This window comes from Anolis sagrei, chromosome 3 (genome assembly GCF_037176765.1).
Source record: "Anolis sagrei isolate rAnoSag1 chromosome 3, rAnoSag1.mat, whole genome shotgun sequence".
In the NCBI taxonomy this organism is placed as follows: domain Eukaryota; kingdom Metazoa; phylum Chordata; class Lepidosauria; order Squamata; family Dactyloidae; genus Anolis; species Anolis sagrei.
In genome coordinates this window covers 90,634,471-90,654,087 of record NC_090023.1, presented here as the reverse complement: position 1 = coordinate 90,654,087, position 19,617 = coordinate 90,634,471, and the positions used below count along the sequence as shown (strand labels likewise).

General features: G+C 38.8%; 1 protein-coding gene across 3 annotated transcripts; it reads left to right on the top strand.

Moving 5' to 3' along the window:
- The first annotated feature begins 1,509 nt into the window (after window positions 1–1,509).
- Window positions 1,510–19,412, top strand: ZRSR2 (zinc finger CCCH-type, RNA binding motif and serine/arginine rich 2). Of its 3 annotated transcripts, none has more exons than XM_060770015.2 (11): window positions 1,510–1,661; window positions 2,222–2,301; window positions 4,113–4,182; window positions 5,370–5,478; window positions 6,349–6,435; window positions 9,886–9,924; window positions 11,678–11,793; window positions 13,970–14,183; window positions 16,619–16,674; window positions 18,241–18,350; window positions 18,815–19,412. In XM_060770015.2, the coding sequence occupies exons 1-11, from the start codon at window positions 1,606–1,608 to the stop codon at window positions 19,255–19,257; spliced, it is 1,380 nt and encodes a 459-aa protein (XP_060625998.2). In that variant the 5' UTR covers window positions 1,510–1,605; the 3' UTR covers window positions 19,258–19,412. The 3 variants fall into 3 exon arrangements, with proteins under 3 accessions (XP_060625998.2, XP_060625997.2, XP_067322894.1); XM_060770014.2 differs by having other exon boundaries at window positions 1,511–1,661; window positions 2,222–2,313; XM_067466793.1 differs by lacking the exons at window positions 1,510–1,661; window positions 2,222–2,301 and adding an exon at window positions 2,660–2,768.
- Window positions 19,413–19,617: the final 205 nt, after the last annotated feature.

Below are 19,617 nucleotides of genomic sequence, written 5' to 3'. Positions count from 1 at the left end.
GCTGCTACAAACTAATGATTTAAGTTCCAGATTTATTTCAAATAACTTTGTATTTAAATGTGATCCTGATTCTATTTTAAAAACCACCCGCAAAAAGTGAAAATCCGTGAAGTAGGGACACTATATATTGCATTCCAAGGGTGAGGCAGAAGCTACCTATCTCTGTTTTGCTTTGCAGTCTCTCTTAATTGGCTGCCTCTCTCCCGAGGGGGAGGATGAAACCCCCTTCTACACTTCATTGTTGTCAGGAGGCAGACTTAGTACGCCGCTCTGGGAAACAGCAACCATTCATAAACTGGGAGGCAAAAACTCACGAAACGGCGAGTCTGCAAAAAGCGAACCGCGAAGTAGTGAGGGAACACTGTATTGTACTACAATTATTATCTGAGGGCTTTGTCCCATAGCCACGTTTTTCTTTCTTTCTTTCTGAAGGCCAGGAGGGAGTGGGCTGACCTGATCTCACTGGGGAGGGAGTTCCACAGCTGAGGGGCCACCACTAAGAAGGCCCTGTTTCTCGTCATGCCTGCGAAGGGCCTCCCCAAAAGATCGTGGCTTATGCGGATGAGGGGGAAAAGGAAGGGGCCTGAGGCTCTTAGGAATTGTGGGAGTTGAAGTCCATATTAATATTAATAATAATAATTTTATTTGTACCCTGCTACCATCTCCCCAAGGGACTCGGTGTGGCATATATGAGCCCAAGCCCACAGTACATCAATAACAAGAGCAATAACAAAAAAAATTCAAATAATAATAATAATAATTAAAAAAAAAAAACAATCAATACAATACAATTAATATAAATCACATAAACAAAAAAAACAATAAACAGTAACATGCAAGCATTTAAAAACCAATGGCCGGGCCAAATGTAATAATTTAAAATTTAAAAATAATGCTGGGCATGAACAAGGTAGGATATTTTTCAAAAAGAGGTGCGGGAACGCAGTGAGTCCTAAATCAGTGGTAAAGTGCATTTTGAGGGCATATTGCTGAGAGTTTTCCTTATTCTGGGAAGGCACATTGGAACAACCACGTTTTCAGGCTCCTCTTAAAGACTGCCAGAGTTGGGGCATGTCTGATGCCCTTAGGAAGTGAGTTCCAGAGTTGGGGGGGGGGGGCGCACCACCAAGAAGGCCCTCCCCCTCGTCCCCACCAATCGCGCCTGGAGGGCCCAAATTTGACCATGCCTGCTTTAGAGGCACTTGTTATCTTGAACTCCTTTTGCTACATGTTTCACGACAAACGGGAGGGAAAGTTTCCTTTTCAATGCGAGGGAATATTTTTGTATCCCACTTTGACTGCCATGGCAACACCTTGTGGCATCCTGGGAGTTGTAGTTCAGGGAGGCGATCTCTAGCATGAGCCGACTGGGGCCTCACTGAACTACAAGCCCCAGAATGCCACAGGATGACGTCACGGACGTTTGATGGAACGTGGGAGCCATCAAACGGCCGTGACGTCATCCTGTGGCATTCTGGGGCTTGTAGTTCAGTGAGGGGGGAGAGAGCGCTTTCTTGTCTCTGCGTTTCTTTTCACAGACTTCGCCTCTTCTGAGGTCACGTCCGGTAGTTTTCTGTCACGTGACTCTCCGGCAATCCGTGTAAGATGGCGGCGTGCGTGTTGTCGCCGTTGGGGCCTGAAGAAGGAGCCGCAAAACTGAGGTCAGGCCGGGCTTGGCTGGGGAGAAGCCGAAGGGTTGCTTTGGAAACTCAGAAAGCCAGCGGGAGGGGACAGGTTTAGGCGGCGGGGAAATGAAGACAGCTCGGCCCCACTTCATCCGCCTCGGCTCCAAGATTTGGAGCAGGCCTGGGCAAACTTAAGCTTATGCGGCTGAGGGGGAAAAGGAAAGGGCCTGAGGCTGTGAGGAATGGTGGGAGTTGAAGTCCAAAACACCTGGAGGGACCAAGTTTGCCCAGGCCTGCTTTGGAGTCATGAAGTCTGCAGGTTTGTTTGGCACCTGCCCTTTGAGGGCAGAGAAGGCTAAAGCCTTTATAAAACTACAGATCCCATTGCATTGAACTGTGACATTTAAAGTGGTGTTAAACTTCATTAATTCTACGGTGTAGGTGCATCTTTTTTCTCCCCCAAATGAATTGGCATGACACTACATCTGTAACCCAGTAAGAGAATGTTACTGTAAAACATACCTGTATGTATTAATGCTTTAAAGAGGCCAATTATTGTTCTTCTTTGAATATATTTTTCCTTCTTTAATTTTCAGCCACAAAAAGTACAGAGCACTTTTGAAGAAAGAGAAGCGGAAGAAGAAAAGACAAACATTGGCAAAACTGAGAGATGCAGGTGAAACATTCGGTCAGTGTATATAAAAGAAAGGATATCACTGTAAGGTTTTTTTTTCTTTTTTGTCATGGCAGGAGTGACTCCTGGTGTGAGAGAATTGGCCGTCTGCAAGGACGTTGCCCAGGGGACGCCTGGATGATTTGATGTTTTTATCATCCTTGTGGGAGGCTTCGGGATGATCTGTTCCCAAATGACAGATGCTGCAGCCAAAAAATTATATACATCAATAGGAGTATAGTGTCTGGATGAGGTGAAACATTCAGCCAGTGTATATTACATTACATATGTTTTATTGATTAGCCCATTGGCCATATCAAAACATTTAACAAACACAAGGCCAGCGTATATAAAAACAAGGATATCACTGTAAGACATGAGCTGTTCCCAAACAACAGATGCTGTAGCCATACACACACACACGTATACACACAATAGGAGTGTAGTGTCTGGATCAGGTGAAACATTCGGTCAATGTAAATAAAAAAGCAAGGGTATCACTGTAAGAATGAGCTGTTCCCAAAAGGCAGATGCTTCAGCCAGGAAAACTATATACATCAGTAATAGTATAGTGTCTGGATCAAGGAAAGTCATGGTGCTCCCTCTATTCTCCTTTGGTCAGATCTCACCTGGAATTATACTGTATCTAATTCTGGGCACCACAATTCAAGAGAGATATTGACAAGTGTCCAGAGAAAAGTGAACCAAAATGTTCAAAGGTTGGAAGCCAAGCCCTATGAGGAGTGGCTTAAAGAACTGAGGATGTTTAGCTTAGAGAAGAAAAGATTGAGAGGAGACATCATGGCCATGTTTAAATATTTCAAAGGATGTCACATTGATGAGGGGACAAGCTTGTTTCTGCTGCTCTGGACACTAGGACATGGAACAATGGTTTCAAATTAAAAAAACAGGTGCCACCTAAACATTGGGAAAATTTTGTTTACTGCAAGAACTGTTTGATGGTGGAATCTTTGGAAGTCTAAACAATTGACGAATTGTGTTATCAAAGGCTTTCATGGCAGGAATTACTGCATTGCTGTGAGTTTTCTGGGCTGTATGGCCATGTTCCAGAAGCATTGTCTCCTGACGTTTTGCCTACATCTCTGGCAGGCATCCTCAGAGGTTGTGAAGTCTGTTGGAAACTAAGACAAGTGAGATTTATATATCTCTGGAATGTCCAGGGTGGGAGAAAGAACTCTTGTCTGCTTGAGGCAAGTGTGAATGTTTCAGTTGGCCACCTTGATTGAACAAATCGGCATCTTTCAGGAGTGCTGTAGTTGTGTATACTTGCATGGCAATGTATTGGACTAAATGGCTTTTGTAATTTCTTCCAGTGCCATGAGTTTATGACATCTGTCAATATTAACTACTTAAAAAAACATTAAATATCAATGAAAGCTATAAATGACTTTGTGTACAAATACAAGACTAAGATATATTATTTCAACTCCTTAATAATTTATTTAATGTATTGTAATAAAACAGTAAGATCTAGAAATTAAATTGTAATTAACTCCTTTTAAAAATAGGAAGTTGTATGTATTTAAAGTATTGTCCATGCTTAAGCAGACAATATCTATAGGTTTAGGGAAACTGCAATATTTGTGGACGTATAGAAATGTATATGCATTGAACGAAACAGTCCAATGCGTTCTGAGTTTGCTCTGTGTCATAAAAATGCTGAGAAATGAAGCAGAAAATTAGGGAAGGGAAAGATTGTTTGGTAAACTTGAGAAAATGTGCCAGCGACTAGGATCTTAAGATGTTATTAAATGATAACAAGCAATTACGTTAAAGGGTAATTTTTTTTGTAGAGAAATCAGAGAAAGATGAACACATTTCTGAAGAACTGGATGATGAAGAAATACAACTTGAAGAAGAAAGGTGAATAAAGTTTAATGTGTAATTGACAGCCCAGTTAATTGCATGTTCACTTGGAAGTAAGCTTAGGAACCTTGCTTTAATATCAATTTAGGGAACAGGAATTTGGCCATAGAATATTATTTCAGTGTACTTTGGATTTCTTTTGTTGTATTACTGACTTTGAAGGTACACAGTCCACTGCTTTTAAGCATGCCTTTGCTCATCAAGACTGAAATCTATGGCTTTGATTTTTTAATTTAATCAACAACAGGTGGGCAAAAAGTTTTCAAAGTTCAGTGATGGCCTCTAGCTGCCTTTGGCCTCCTCATAGACCAAAAAGCCTTTGCTCATCGAGGCTTAGCTAATGATGGCAGGGAGCTGGAAGCCTGTGTTTCATTTTGGGCAGCTGGAAGAAAAAAGGGAGAGACTCCACTGTCTGGTAACATATAAAACTTGGAAATGGTGAAACCTGGGAAGTATGGGAGAAAATCTGATAGAAGGGATAAAAGTGGAGTAGAAAAGGGTGTTGTCTGGGAGCCCTGAGCTCAAACTTCCATAATGTTTACATCCAAGCATTATTTGCCTATTAGTTTGCTTTTGTGCAAAATGGGTATTTTCACTGACCATATCTGCCATAGCAAGTATCTTGTGATGGCACCCATTACATTAGGAGCCCCTGGTGGCGCAATGGGTTAAACCCTTGTTACCGACAGGTTAGCAGTTCGAATCGAGGAGAACGGGTTGAGCTCCCTCTCAGCTTCAGCCCCCTATGTGGGGACATGAGAGAAGCATCTCTCTAGGATGGTAAAACATTAAAACATCTGGGCGTCTCCAAGCAACGTTCTTGTAGTCAGCCAATTCTCTCACACCAGAAGCGACTTGCAGTTTCTCAAGGTGCTCATGACACCATATATATATATATATATATATATATATATATATATATATATAATATTTATTCAAAATTTCAGCTGTGGTCAGTGACCCAAAAAGACCAAGCACCCCAGAGAGCAGTTTAGTCTCATCTTTAATATATTTAGCAATAGGCCCAGATAGTTTTGTTTCAGGAAATTTTTAATAGTAAGCATCTCATTAATTTTTCTATTTTGCAAGATGATTGGGTTGCTTTTCAAATATAAATAGCAAAGCATTTGTTTTAAAAAATTGCCTGATATTCAATTATAGTGTTACTCTGACTATATTTGCAGGCAAAGACTTCATGAAGAGTGGTTGCTGAGAGAGGAAAGAGCTCAAGAAGCTTTCAGGATCAGGAAAGAAAAAGAAGAGGCAGCAAGAAAACGACAAGAAGAGGAAGAGGTGTGGTATATACATTTATGTCTGTCCTTCTCAAGCCAGCATTCTTAACATAAAAAGAAAAAACTTTACAGAAGAAATAATAAAAGTCAGGCAGTTTTTATCCTTGACAAATTTGAGAAATGCAATATTAGAATTTAAGTTGATAGCTCTAATGATTTTAGTGTGTTTTGGCTAAGTTAGTCAGTTTGAAGAGCCTGAGAAAGTTACGCACTCGACCAGGAGAGTTTTGGGTATGCTGGGTGGTTGATACACTTTTGGAAGTCTTCTGGCACACTGACAAAAAGTTCAAAAAGGCATTGGCAGCTGATATTTGATTCCTCTATATGCTTATATTTGTCAGCAGCATCCTCTATCTTCCTATTTACTATATGGTGGTTGCTTTGCCAGTAGATCTCCTGTTCACTCTCCAGTCATTGGCCATAAATAAATTGTTCCTGAATAAATTTACCTGGAAGTGAGTCCCACTGAAGTTAGTGGGATGTATTGCTGAGTAGATATGCATAACATTGTGCAGAAAGATTTCACTGATTATCAGGAAGAAAATTCTAACCAGCATTTTTAAGCTGTTTTAGTAATGTGTCACTGCAGTTGGCAATGAAAACACAAAGAAAAGGGGTGTTAAATCAGTATGCCTCCAGTAACAAAGTTACAGAACTTCCTTCAGTATCTCAAAAAGCAGGTGTATTGAGCTTGTGGAAGAGGCAAACCTATATTAGGTCCTTGGTTAAAAGGCAGTAGCAAATAAACATTTTTCAATTTCCATCTACCCTCTTAATAGAAATATTTAACATGAAACAGGAGTTTCTATACCCATGGTTTTAAATTAAACTGCTCTTTTTGATAAAAGGTCTGTTTGTGTTCTTTTTAAAGCAAAAAATAAAAGAAGAGTGGGAGGAACAGCAAAAGAAAGAACAAGAGGAAGAGGACCGGAAACAGCAAGTGAAGAAAGAGAGAGAGGTGATTCCTGCTCTAGGAGGATAAACACAGTGCATATCCTCTCAAAATATTATTTACTGAAATGGAAAATAGCTGTTGATACTAACATTTGCAAGACTCTACATAACAATATTAACCTAATCCTCATTCTGTGGATAAATTAGTCTGCAGTCCTTACCCATCTACTGAAGTAAGCATCATTGGACTTAGCAGAATTTACTTCTACGTAGATGTCAGCAGAATTGCATTGCGAATATATATAGTTTCAACTCCTCATAATGTATTGCAGGGGACAGACATGCTTCAGTTGTTCAATTATATTTTTTGCAGAAATAAAAATGACATTTTAAAATACCTCCTGAAATCTTCCCCAAAATATAATGATGCTTAGCAGCTCCCATTTCTCTATGCAGTTGGAAGTATGTACTTCTTCATAAGGGAGAGAGAAATAAAGGGGAACTAACTGTCAGTAAGTATTGGTTGTTTGGTTTGCATCTGGACGGGATCCCCTTTCCCACATTTGCAGATACTTGAGATCTTTATTATAGTTGGCTCTCATACACAGAATTCTTACTGGGAGGCTGTTGGCCAAGTTACAAACTGTTATATCTGTGTTTAGTTTAATTTATGCAGAATTAGCCTTGACTTATGCTTGTCCGGTTCCTTAACTACTTTTTCCACTCAAAGATGTTGCAGCTCATCATTACCTGATTCATTCATCAAGATGTATCTTTTTCTGTAGCTTGTTGGGTTGTGGGAAGGGAACATATCTGATAGCTGAAGCTGCTAACACTCTGCTTTTTATAGTTTAATCTTTGACCACTGTGCAGTATATTTAGAACAGAACACATTTTCTGTTAAGGAAATTTCTTGGTTAACTTTGTCTAGAGCAATAGCACTTTCTCATACTATTCTGGGTGTCAGCTGGAGTAGAGTTAGGCAGAAGCACTGAGTAATTACCCTTTTCTTATAACATGAATTACATTTAAACAGATAACTTGGATGAACACTATGATTCAACCAAATTTTTAAGGCCGTGGCAAACTGGATTTGGTTAAGATGACCAAAACAGACATACATGTGCTTTCATTTATATTGGGTGGCATTTTATTACTTGTTTACAAGATCAAAGTAGATTTGTACTGCTTAATCAGTGTTTAATCAATGTGTAGGAAGAAATCAGCTGTATGCAATGTCTGTTCTTTCTTTAGGCTGTTGTAGTGGGCTCTGAATTAGAGAGAAAGAGAGTTGTTTTTTGTAGGGATGTGATATGCAACAAAAGCTCTGGACTAAGACATTAAGAGCATTGAAATATACAGAAAGTTTTAGCAAAAAGTGCCATGGCTGATCTCATTGCTTGGGTATCCTATATCTCAAATGTGTTTGTACATTTATTTATGTATTTACTAGCGTTTTTCTCATATGTCAGAGGGGCTGCTTGGGTCCCATCTCCAAGATATTTCAGTACATGTGTATATGCAAACACAGGTATTCTACAATCTGAACCCCCCCCCAAAACACCAAAATACAAAATAGTTCTGGTTCCAAGTATTTTGGATAAGGGATACTCAATTTGTAACCCTTAATTTTCTTTCTGCGCACACAACTACAGTGCTTTACAAATGTACAACTAAAATGAATTTAATTGGCATTGTTACTCTTAGAATCTCGGAGTAAATAAAATATTCAACACTGAAGATACAAAGTAAATTTTGTGTGGCAAAAGAAGTAAACAAAAACAAATAGGGTCTTGTTGGTTGGGTAACTACTACAACACACCCTTCCCCAAGTCAGTTGCAGCTATTAGTCTAATCAACTAAATCTCTCTCAGCTTTGTGCATCTGGATCCTGCCGTTTTTGGCCCTCCCCCCTTTTTTTAAAAGTTGCCCCAGCGCTGTCAATTTGGATGGGGACTGCTGGCAAACACCAGCTTTCAGTTCTTGCCACATGTTCTCAAGAATATGTGGATTGAGGCTCGGACATTACTGAGCAATTCTAAATACAGCTAAGTTCTACATAACTGGGTTGAGGTTCGGACTTTACTGGACCATTCTACATTCAACTAAGTTCTGCATAACTAAAACTCCCAGTTACAGAATGTTCACATGCTTGTTTTAAACTATCTAGTGTTATTCTGCTGTGTGTTGAAGATCACAGGCTTTGTAGATTATTCTCTGTTCCAGTCCCAAATACCTTACTGAAGCAGGGTTTTATGCCACATTAAACTGTTCTGCTCCTTCACAGTGTTGAGTATCTTATATGCAGTTGGTCCTCAGTATCCACTGGGATGTACTTCCAGTCCCTCCCCCACTTTCCAGGATATCTGTGCTTTGGTCTCATTATATATAAGGCCATATGAGTGAAATGAGGGAACCTAAGATCTGTGAAATGGTGGCAGATCTAGCAGGGTGTGCTTCTACATCAGTAAAAAACACAGTGAACAGTAAAATCAAGGTTTGGAATAGTTTTTTTCAAGTCAGGTTGACTTAGTCAGTGGGTGCAGAAACTTGGGATATGGAGAACTGACTGCACATGAAATGATAACAATTTCAGCTAAATCCATTTTAACACTAGGTTGTAGCACAACAAACATGGAAAAATGAGTGGGAGTGAATGTTTCTGCAAGATTGTTGTATCTGGATTGGATATATAATACTGAAACATTGAACTCAAATGTTGCATCCATCAATGCAGCAACAATCTTTGAATGGAACATGAACTGTTACACAAATGTCATCAGTATGTGTTCCACTCAAATATGCTGCTGCATTGGTGGTGGAGGTAGGCACACTTAATCTTCAGGACATCAATAAGGAGACTGTTTTTAAGCCATTGTTCCAGGCATGCTCCTTCACAATAGTTTCCAGAATGAAATCCTGCAGAATGAAATCTGGCGTAATACATCTAACAGCAATTCTAGGCCAACGAGTTCCAATAAAGAGAAATATGCTAAAGAAATAGGAGAAACTGGTAAAAAAATTTTGTCTTTCTTTCCAATTAATTCTTAACATTTTTGTTTATCTGTTTAGTTCTTGAGAAAGGGAATATTGTTGAGTGATGGTAGAAATTAAGGACAATATTCTAAATACAGTTGGCAGGATCCAACAATATGCTGTGCTGTTGGAAGAAAGAATCCAATATCCTCCATCTCCCATCTTCAGCTGTGAATTTGTTCCCTAGAAAACACTTCAGAGACAGTTTTCAGAAGCGGAGAAGTTTTTAGTTAGAGGTGAAAGGAGAAGGTGGAGGAAATTCTGCAACTGAAACATTAGATTTAGGCCACAATGGCTGTACATGTTTGTGTTGGGAATCTTAATTATGTAAGACTTAGTTGACTTAGTTGTAATTTAATAAAAGTACTGATGCTCAAGAACATGAATTTTAAAACAAAACCTTTACTATCTTAACTAAAGAACCCAGGTGATGTCTGCTTTCAGAGTTTTCACTAGTCCTGTGTTTGCACCATTATAGGAAGCTGTGCAGAAGATGTTGGACCAAGCTGAAAGTCAGGTGAGTTAGGACTGTTTAAAATGGAACAAACAGATCCATGAATTTCTGAACTGCTCTTTATTTTCGTATCAGCCTCTCTTATGGATACATATATAATGCATTATAGCACAAGGCATAGATTTGTTGAATAGCAGTGCAACAATATTTTTCTTGAGGATACACTTAGGGATCAAGTGTACGTTAGAAGAAAATTAGAAAAGTGACCATTTGAAACTATGTTTATGAGGATCCGTCAAAGTGTGGGTAGTGTGTGGTAGATACCCCATTCTAAAAAGTAATATGTAGAGACAGATACCGATAAAAGGTAGTCCCCCTTACATTAAGTCCAGTCATGTCTGACTCTGGGGTATGGTGCTCATCTCCATTTCTAAACCGAAGAGCCAGCGTTGTCCATAGACACCTCCAAGGTCATGTGGCCGGCATGACTGCATGGAGCGCCGTTACCTTCCCGCCGGAGCGGTACCTATTGATCTACTCACATTTGCATGTTTTCGAACTGCTAGGTTGGCAGAAGCTAGGGCTGACAGGGAAGCTCACGTCGCTCCCCAGAATCGAACCTGCGACCTTTCGATCAACAACTCAGCAGCAGAGTGCTTTTACCCACTGCGCCACCGGGGGCCCCTATGACAGATACCGATACCTGACATTGATATTAAGAGACAGTAAAGCCAGCATTTCCCAATGCTTATTTAACTTGCCTTTTAAAAAACCTGTCATGGAATGTTGGAGGAAGCAACTTCTCAAGCCTCCTCTATGTGATATTTTGTAATAATGTTTTATTAGTGTGTTATTTTGTAACCTGAAGTGTATGTCCTGTTTGTAGTTTGCAGTTACCTTGTCTCTTTGTACTGAAGCAGTGGGAGGGGCTGCGATCATGTGACTGACGGTTTAGAATGTTCCGTTTTAAAAGGAATGACAGAGAAGTCAGTTGAGCTTTGAGCCTTGTTGGAGAATGTCTGTTGAGCTTTGAGTCAGCTTCAGTGGAGAAGTCTTTTAGTGTGCGGAAGCTAATGTTAAAAGCTAGTAAATTGTTGAGGCTTGTATTTTCTTGTAAAGTGAGCTCTTATTGAGGAGAGCTGTGTGGAGCAGCATAGTTCGTGAAGAAACAGTTAAAGTTTATAGCTTTTAAAATACAAACTCTCCAAACGTTTTTGAAGTTTTTAAGCCTTTAAAGAAATGTGCCTGTATCATTGAATGCATCAAGTAATAAGTAAACAAACATTGTTATTTTTAAAATAAGTCTGTTTGAATCTTTGCTTGCCTAAAGCATTAAACTCAAGGAATATTCCTCTCAAACTCTGCTACCCCTGATGGGTTGCAGTCCTAACATGTCGTGACCCATCCATTATCTCCAATATGGAAATCATGTTCTCTCTATCCCAAGGCTGGTATTGGGGTACCATGATCCACTCCGTAAAAAATAATAAAGGAAAATGGCTAAATGATACTCATTGAAGTCTTCAGGAACAGCCGTTTTCCTTTCATGTAAAGTTCCTATCTCATCTTCACTGGTGTTATTTTCCCCTATAGAAAAAGGGGTTCATGGTGGCTTCAAGAGGACTTTGAGATGTGATATTAACTCTTTAATTTGCCTACCCCTACCATTAACTATTACAGGTAATAAAGCATATCTTCTCCATTGCAGACCTTTGTTCTATCCAGGAAATCAGCTGGTTAAAGTTAGTTATTGGTGCTTATTAATAAACACTGTTCTGATTCTATCAACATGTCAATTCCCTTTTTTAAAAAACAGCTAGAAAATGGAACTACGTGGCACAATCCAGAACCCCCAGAGAATATTGGAACAGAGAAGGATCGAGCTAATTGCCCTTTCTACATTAAAACTGGAGCTTGCAGATTCGGAGACAGGTAATTCAACTCTAAATAGATCTTTGAAGTATTTTGCATTTGTTTAAAACATCTAAGTTAAATAGTATTTGGGCTAAAAATCTCAGAGTACAGTATTGTGCATGCAGATTTCCACTTGCACTTTCCTCCTCTTCCTCCCTCTTTTCTTATACCTGATCTTAAGGGTCCCTTCACAATCTGGTACAGATTTTGGAAGTGAGCAGCAGGAAGGAGGGATATGTTGAAGCTGTTGTTTGCATTAGTAATGCATTTTAAGCGAACAGATTTAATTGTTATTCTTGCTGATACCGAAGGCCTCCCTTTTAAAGATTTTCCACTACATACCAAGTTCCTCAAAATAGGAAATGGGATTGGCACAAACATAGGGCAGTATTGAACCTTCCAAACATTTACTGAAGTTACTTCAGTGCTTGGAGAATGAAAATCCATGTTGATATTCGTGTTTTTCTTTTCACTGCAAATATCAAGTGGCCTCTGATACAGAGAATGCTTTTGTCCATATTAGAAGTGCTAGAAGGATTCCTACTTTTATGGTAATTGCAGAGCTTTGGCCACTTATGTAACCATGAGAAAGTATGTTTTGCACAGAGATTGTGATTTCAACAACTAGCCAAGGCACACAATGGCAGGAAAATTGACAACTTCTCCATTTAATAAAAATTAAAAATGTGTTACGTTTTTGTAATTTGTTTATATGTTTTTTCCTCATTGCCATTGAATGTTTGCCATACATGCTGGAAATGGCCCTGAGTCCCTTCAGGGAGATAGGGAGGTCTAAAAGTTTTTATTTAAGAAATAATCAGATAAAGTCATCCTCTTTTTTGTTCCTGTGGATCAAAAATGACATTAGAAGAGAAAATTACAATATGGCACCAGAGATTCTTTATCAGCCATGTTTCTCTTTCCTCTTTGCTGCCAAAAGTTTTCCCAAAGAGGCTGTCTAGGCCAAGAACTTAGCAAACTTGGTGTTGAGAAATAGGCACCAATCACTAAATCCCTCACATCATACTTCATTGATAAACGGGAACATTGGGTAAATTTTAAGCTATTGTTTTTCTTTAAAAAATTATAAAATGAATAAATTTAAAACAAAAGTAAATGAATCTTTTTTGCTTTTGGTTGTACATCTATCTGTGGGTTCATTTTTGAGCATGCATCTTCTCTGATTGGCCAGTCTCCCATCATACTTGATGCTCTAAACTGTGTTGTGCTTTAGACTAAGTAAACAAACAAACAAACAAAAACAGGATTCTTTTCCAACCTGTTTCTTTCCTTCTGTTGATCATGAATAAAACTGCCATTTCTTTTTGTGCCTTACTGGAAGGGGGGTTGCTAGATCAGGCTTACATGTTTGGCTCAGATGTCAATATATTAACCTTTTTGCATTCAAAACTTTTATTGTACATTGATCTGATAGCTGTGTTATAGGGTTCCCATATGAGTTGGTTAATAATACCTATTCTTAATTGCTTATCCTTCCCTACCTTCAAGAAACAGCTGGACAATCTTTGCTCACTAGCTTAGGAGGAGGAGGAGGAATAGATGGTAATACTGCCATTATACCTCTGATTAATAGCTGCCATTAATATCCATGCCCTGTTTGCCCCACCAGTTTGTCCCACATCTTGAGCAATGATCAATTTTATTTGCCTCCAAGGGACTGGGAGATTGATGGTTCTGTTTGATGTTTTGTTTCATGTCTGATATAATAGGTTGCATTTTTTATTTAAATTTTGTTGTTAAGTTATAATTTGTTGGGTTGTCAATCTTCATTATTATGGGTTTGTTGTTATTATGTTCAGGCATTGAATGTTTGCCTTTTTATGTTTGGAATCTGTCCTGAGTCCCTCCGGGTGGAATGTAAATAAAGTTGTTGTTGTTATTAGCCGTCCCCTGCCATGCGTTGCTGTGGCCCAGTCTGGTGATGTGGGGAAAAAAGTAATGAGAAAGTGTTTGTTTCTAGTATATATAATTTCTTTATGCTTGTGGGCAAACAGTATTTCTTGTATCTTGTTTTTTTTTTTGTCAGTGTTGATGTGGAGATTGTCTGGTTTGCCTACTCTGCAACATGCAACATATAATTGTCCTTCTTTATATAGATTATTATTAAATTTATAATATGTAACATTAACTATAGAATAAAGAAAAAGAATAACATGTTTTTTTCTCTTTAAAGATGTTCTCGGAAACACAATTACCCAACCTCTAGTCAAACACTCCTTATTAGGGGCATGTTTGTTACTTTTGGGATGGAACAGTGTAAAAGAGATGACTATGATACAGATGCTAGCCTGGAATACAGTGAAGAAGAAATCTACCAGCAGTTTCTAGACTTCTATGAAGATGTACTTCCTGAATTCAAAAACGTAGGGAAAGTCGTCCAGTTCAAGGTACACTATTTTTTTTTAGCAAACTATTTGTAAATTCTCTTCTTGAATGAAGTAATACATTGTGATGTATGCAGAACATGATGAAATGTGTCTTGTTGTAGTCCTTTTACTTGCTGAAACAAAGTGAAGAATTGAAAAAAGGTTTTGGAAGCCTCCCTCCACATAAAGAAGTGGCTATGATTTTATGTTACTGTGATTCCAGGAAGATAACAAAATGATTTTCTGATGAGTTCACTGACCAACCTGTGATCTACTTACAAGGGGAAAAATGAAGATATTGCTCCTCTTGATAAACTGGCATGGGCTGGTGCCTCTTGGAGCAGCTTCCATTCCCTAATCAGGCTCTCTCATGACACTAATGGTGATGTCAGAATTTCAGAAGCTGTTGTAGAGACTATATGAGGGAATTCTGTCCTATGTCAGCCTATTTCTGCCTGTTACTCATGGAACTTACCAAGTGAGTGGAGAGATGCTCCTCACAGTCCTTGTGCCAGTTGCTCTTTGGCCCCAATTGAATGTCTTTTAAAGGGAATACATGTTTGGACCAACTGTCCTTGCAAACTGTATAATTCCTTCAAGACAAAGGGTTCTCCAGTAAGATTCTGTTTGAAGATCTTAACATTGAGAAACACTTTCACTTTATACTTCCTTACTTCAATGATAGTGTCATACCACATTTAAAGCATCATGACACTCATTTAGAAAGTGCCATTGGTGGCTCGGAAGCAGTGTTAAATATTCATAGACTTCTTACTTTATGGATTCTATTAAAATCAACTGTACATCATTTTATAGAAAAATGAACATATGCAGGAGTGTTACCTATAAAGTGTGCTATTAATATGACACCTGGAGAATTTAGTTCAGGAATTGACAATCCACTATCTCTGAATGTTTTTGTACTACAACTTTCCTTATTATTTTTTAATGGGGATAGTAGAGTTCTTATAAATTGGTTAACTCTTTACAAATATCTAATAAGTTGCAAAGAAAGAACAAGAAAAGTGGAGTTTTTTTGGGATGTGAGGGGGATTTTTACACCAAGTTATCATTGTTACAATTAAATCTTCATCTCTATTTCATTAACACGCATTACAAAAGATATTGGAGATTCTATGTATCCTCTATAACAAATCTAAAGTTAAATGTAATAGTTATATCTTCTTGTTCTTTCTTATATTGTCTCATATTCTTATCTTCTCTTCCAGCTCTTCTTTATTGAAAGTGGATCTTGATTGTTCTTGGCAGATTGTTTCTTTTAAATCTTTTGTTATCTGTAGCTTCCCTTATTCTTGATGATTTGTTGAATGCAAAAAAAGTATTTTCTAGTGCAGTTTATTGTAGAGATATGATGAATTGCACACTTTGAATATACAGGCTTTGAGCTGAAAGGGCTTAGATCAGGGGTTCTCAACTTTTTTCAGCTGCGGAGCCCTTTTTGAAGCAGAAGTTTCTTGTGGAGCCCCAAGAAATGTTTATATTACATATAAGTGTGTGTATATAAATCAGGTATGGGCAAAGTTTTGGATGCATTGCATTCTAACATTTGACAGACGGGGTAGGCTAGATGGACGGAGAGTGTTTGTGTGAACTACAGTAATAGAAAAAGATACAAACAAATTCCTATGCACACTGCACATATCTCATTTGTAATGCAAAAGAAAGAAAGAACAATACAATATTTAAAATGAAGAACCATTTTAACTGACGTAAACTTAACAGTATATCAGTACAATACTCCAGTGGCCCTCCAGTCCAACCCCCTTCTGCCATACAGGAAAAATACAATCTAAGCACCCCCAACAGATGGCCACCCAGCCTTTGTAGTAGTAGTAGTAGTAGTAGTAGTAGTAGTAGTAGTAGTAGTAATGGGGGAGGGGAGAAACACAGAGCCCTTCAAGATGCTTTGCGTAGCCCTAAGGGCACCGTGGAGCACACTTTTGAGAACCGCTGGCTTAGATAGATAAATGCTAAAGTCAAATCAGAAAGCCAGCATGATTTGAGTGTTGGACTAGTACAGTCCAACACAGAGTTGAAATCACCACTTCACTTTGGAAATCTGCTAAATGACATTTTGCAAGTCAATACTTTCTCAGCCTCAGAGGAAGGCAAGGGTATAGAAAACACTTAAGTCTGAAGCGACTTGATGGCATACAACAAGAAAATCAGGTCAATAAGCACATTTGTTTGCACAACTAGCTTGACAGTACTTTATGTGAAATATGGCATGCAAGTCAGGTCATCATGCACTCTTTTGCATATCTCTCAGACTACTAATTTTGCTAAATTAGTTAGTGGAGCTTATTTCTAGTTAAGCTTCTGTAGGAGTGCAGCCTAACAATGTATCCAAAAAGTGCTTCCAGAGTCGAACTAGAAATGTTATCCTGAGATGTTCTTGATGCTGCCTGAATAGTTCTCATTTAATTTTTACGTAGGTCAGCTGCAACTTTGAGCCTCACCTTCGAGGAAATGTGTACGTTCAGTATCAGTCGTAAGTATTCATAAATGAATGCTGTTAATAGATCAACATAATATGTAGTAAGATGGTCTGTGTATTTTATTTTATACTAGCTTGGGGACCCAGCGGTGCCCGGGTTATTTGAGAAGGCATTGTTTGTTTTGTGAAGTTTGATAATATCAGTTTGGTGATGTGTAATACTATTTATTGGGGGGGGGGGGGGGGGAAGCAGTCTTTCTGTTTTTTAATTAATTCCCCCATTAGAAAATGCATAAGGATGTGGGAGACCTACAATTTCCAGAATTGTGGGTCAGTCATTCCCAAACCATGCCATTACTTAAAGTTGGCCATGTTGGCTCTGTGTGCCAAGTTTGGTCCAGATCCGACAGCAGCTGGGTTCAGTGAATATCTAGGTATGGGTGAACTACAACTCCCAGATTCCCAGAGCAATCACTCCCAAGCTCAGCCAGTATACACAATTGGCCATGTTTGTTCTGTTTGCCAAGTTTGGTCCTGATCCATCGTTGGCTGAGATCACTGTTCTCTGGATAAGGGTGAACTATAACTCTCAGGGTAATAAGCCCTAAACTCTGCAAGTATGGACAATTGCCCATGGTGGGTCTGTGTGTCAAGTGAGTTCCAGGTCCATCATTGATGAAGTTCAGAGTGCTCTTAGATTGCAGGTGAACTGTGCATCCTAGTCCCTACAACTCCTATAAATCATTTTGAATTCTCTCCAAATCTCTCCAGTATGTTCAGTTGCTGATTAATTCCTCTGCTGTGTCAAAGGAAAGGGTTGGAACGGGATAAGGGAGAAGCAGTGGGTGGGGTCATGCAAATGAAGAGAGAAAGGAACACTGGGATGTGCTTGCTATAACCTGCAATGTCCTTTGAGAGAGTGACTTGCTGTCTTCTCAGTACTGGAAACAATAGCCTATTTGTGGAGGCTGGAGGCTGTCTGTGTGAACAGACACTTGTGCCACATACAGATTTTCACTTTTATTATGTGTATAGATTTCCATGGATCAGTCTTTCCCAAGAAAGGTAGTTTATTCTCCATGATGGTGCAATTTTTTTTCTTTGGAATGATGGGAGAAAAAACCCACACAAAGTGGGTTAGCTATGTCATCACCCAGAAAAATGACAGGGAAACAATGTATTCTCTGTGATTTGGCGATTTAGGCACTCCCAGCCCATCTGTTTCTTTTCCTGCCTTTGCTTTCTCATTTGTTCTGCATTTTCTGGACGAAATTTGCATATTTATGGCTAGTGTTTTATCATTCTCCGAGGTGATCTCAGCTGTAGTTAGCCCTCCTTATCCATAGATTCAACCATACATACCCGGAAAATAGGAAAAAAATATTAAAAAGGCAAATCTGGATTTTGACACTTTATAGAAGGGACAGCAATTTATTACACCATTGTATATAACAAGACTTAAGCAGCCACATAGTTTTGCATCCATGAGGTGAGGGGGAGGGGGCTGCTGGAACCAAATCCCAGTTGAAACCAAGGTCCCATTGCCCTTTGTTTAAAAAATGCTTACACGAGTTTTTAGTAGTTTTGTGGTGATAATAACACCATTTTATTTTTTTAAAGAGAACAGGAATGTCAGGAGGCTCTTGCTTTATTCAATGGTCGATGGTATGCAGGTCGGCAGCTTCAGTGTGAATTCTGCCCAGTAACAAGATGGAAAACAGCGATTTGTGGTATGTCATTTGAAAACCCCTTATGCCTTGCATTTTATCTTCGTATTAATAAACTATTATTTTAAAAAGAGAATCCAGAGTTTTTCGGGGGATAATGCAATGGGTAGCATCAGCTGGGGTCAAGGATCAGGATTTCTTAGCATAATTTTATTTCTAGAGGCATTGTTTCCCAAAATAACTAAAACTGTATATGTAGTGTTTCACCAAGAAATACCACTTCCCCCCTCTATTTGAAGCTATACATTTTATCTCAGAAAGTAAACTTGGAAATGGTTTCTGTATATCTGTTGGCTTTCAAATGCAACAAAATAAATGTTGGTTGAAAACTTACATCAAATGGGGTGGAATGTAACACCAGTTTATCACATATCAATGAATAGCAGTGTCTTGCAGCAAAACATGAACACTGAGATTGAAATCCATCTGCTTTCAGATTTTGATAACCCCTTTAAAACTATTTTTAGGTTTGTTTGAAAGGCAAAAGTGTCCAAGAGGGAAGCACTGCAACTTCTTACATGTATTCAGAAATCCAAACAATGAATTTTGGGAGGCCAACAGAGATATTCACATATCCCCTGAACGGACTAAAGAAGCAAGTAAAAACTCTGAAAGGAGGAATCGGTTGGGCTACTATGAAGAACATTATAGCAGGTCAAGGAGAAGAGGCAGTCCAAGTCCAGATCGTGCTTACAACAAAAGAAATGGGGAATCTGAGAAGAAAAAGAGCCATCACAAGCATAAAAAAAGACATCTTTCCAAGAGGTCAGAAAGCCGCGGAAGAAATAGGTCACATAGTAAAAAGAAAAGGGGACGGAGTCACACCAGGAGCTTGACTCGTAGCCAAAGTTCCTCTCGGTCAAGGAGTCGAGGCAGAAAGAGATCCAGTAGCAGAGGAAGAAACAGTTGAGTGACTGTAAGATGTTTGAGTTAAAAATCCAACCAAACTATTACTTACGGAGATGTTGCATACTAGAGACCCTGTCTTGTATTGCTGTGCTTCAAAAATAAAACTGCTGTGCACTTCCCAGTCTTATTTTTTTGCAATAAATTATTTTAAAATAATGTGCATCTCTTAGTATCTGCTAATTACTTGCTGTAGTGCTGTGGAAATTTGATCTTCTTTACAAGTCCATTAATCGTTTTGTAAACATTTAATTAGTAACACTCCCATAGTCTTGCCTCTTTTTTGTGTTTTCTGTTTTTATACCAAAACATGTTTAGACTGACTGCACAATGTATTGTTTCACTGCCATTTAGGTAATTCAGC

What these genes read in the sequence shown, in the direction of transcription:
- ZRSR2 (XM_060770014.2), top strand. Translation starts at nt 1,606, where the DNA reads ATGGCGGCGTGCGTGTTGTCGCCGTTGGGGCCTGAAGAAGGAGCCGCA. An exon ending in AGATGCAGGTGAAACATTCG is followed by an intron (nt 2,314 to 4,112) that starts GTCAGTGTATAT and finishes TTTTTTTTGTAG; the next exon opens with AGAAATCAGAGAAAGATGAA. An exon ending in ATGGAAAACAGCGATTTGTG is followed by an intron (nt 18,351 to 18,814) that starts GTATGTCATTTG and finishes AACTATTTTTAG; the next exon opens with GTTTGTTTGAAAGGCAAAAG.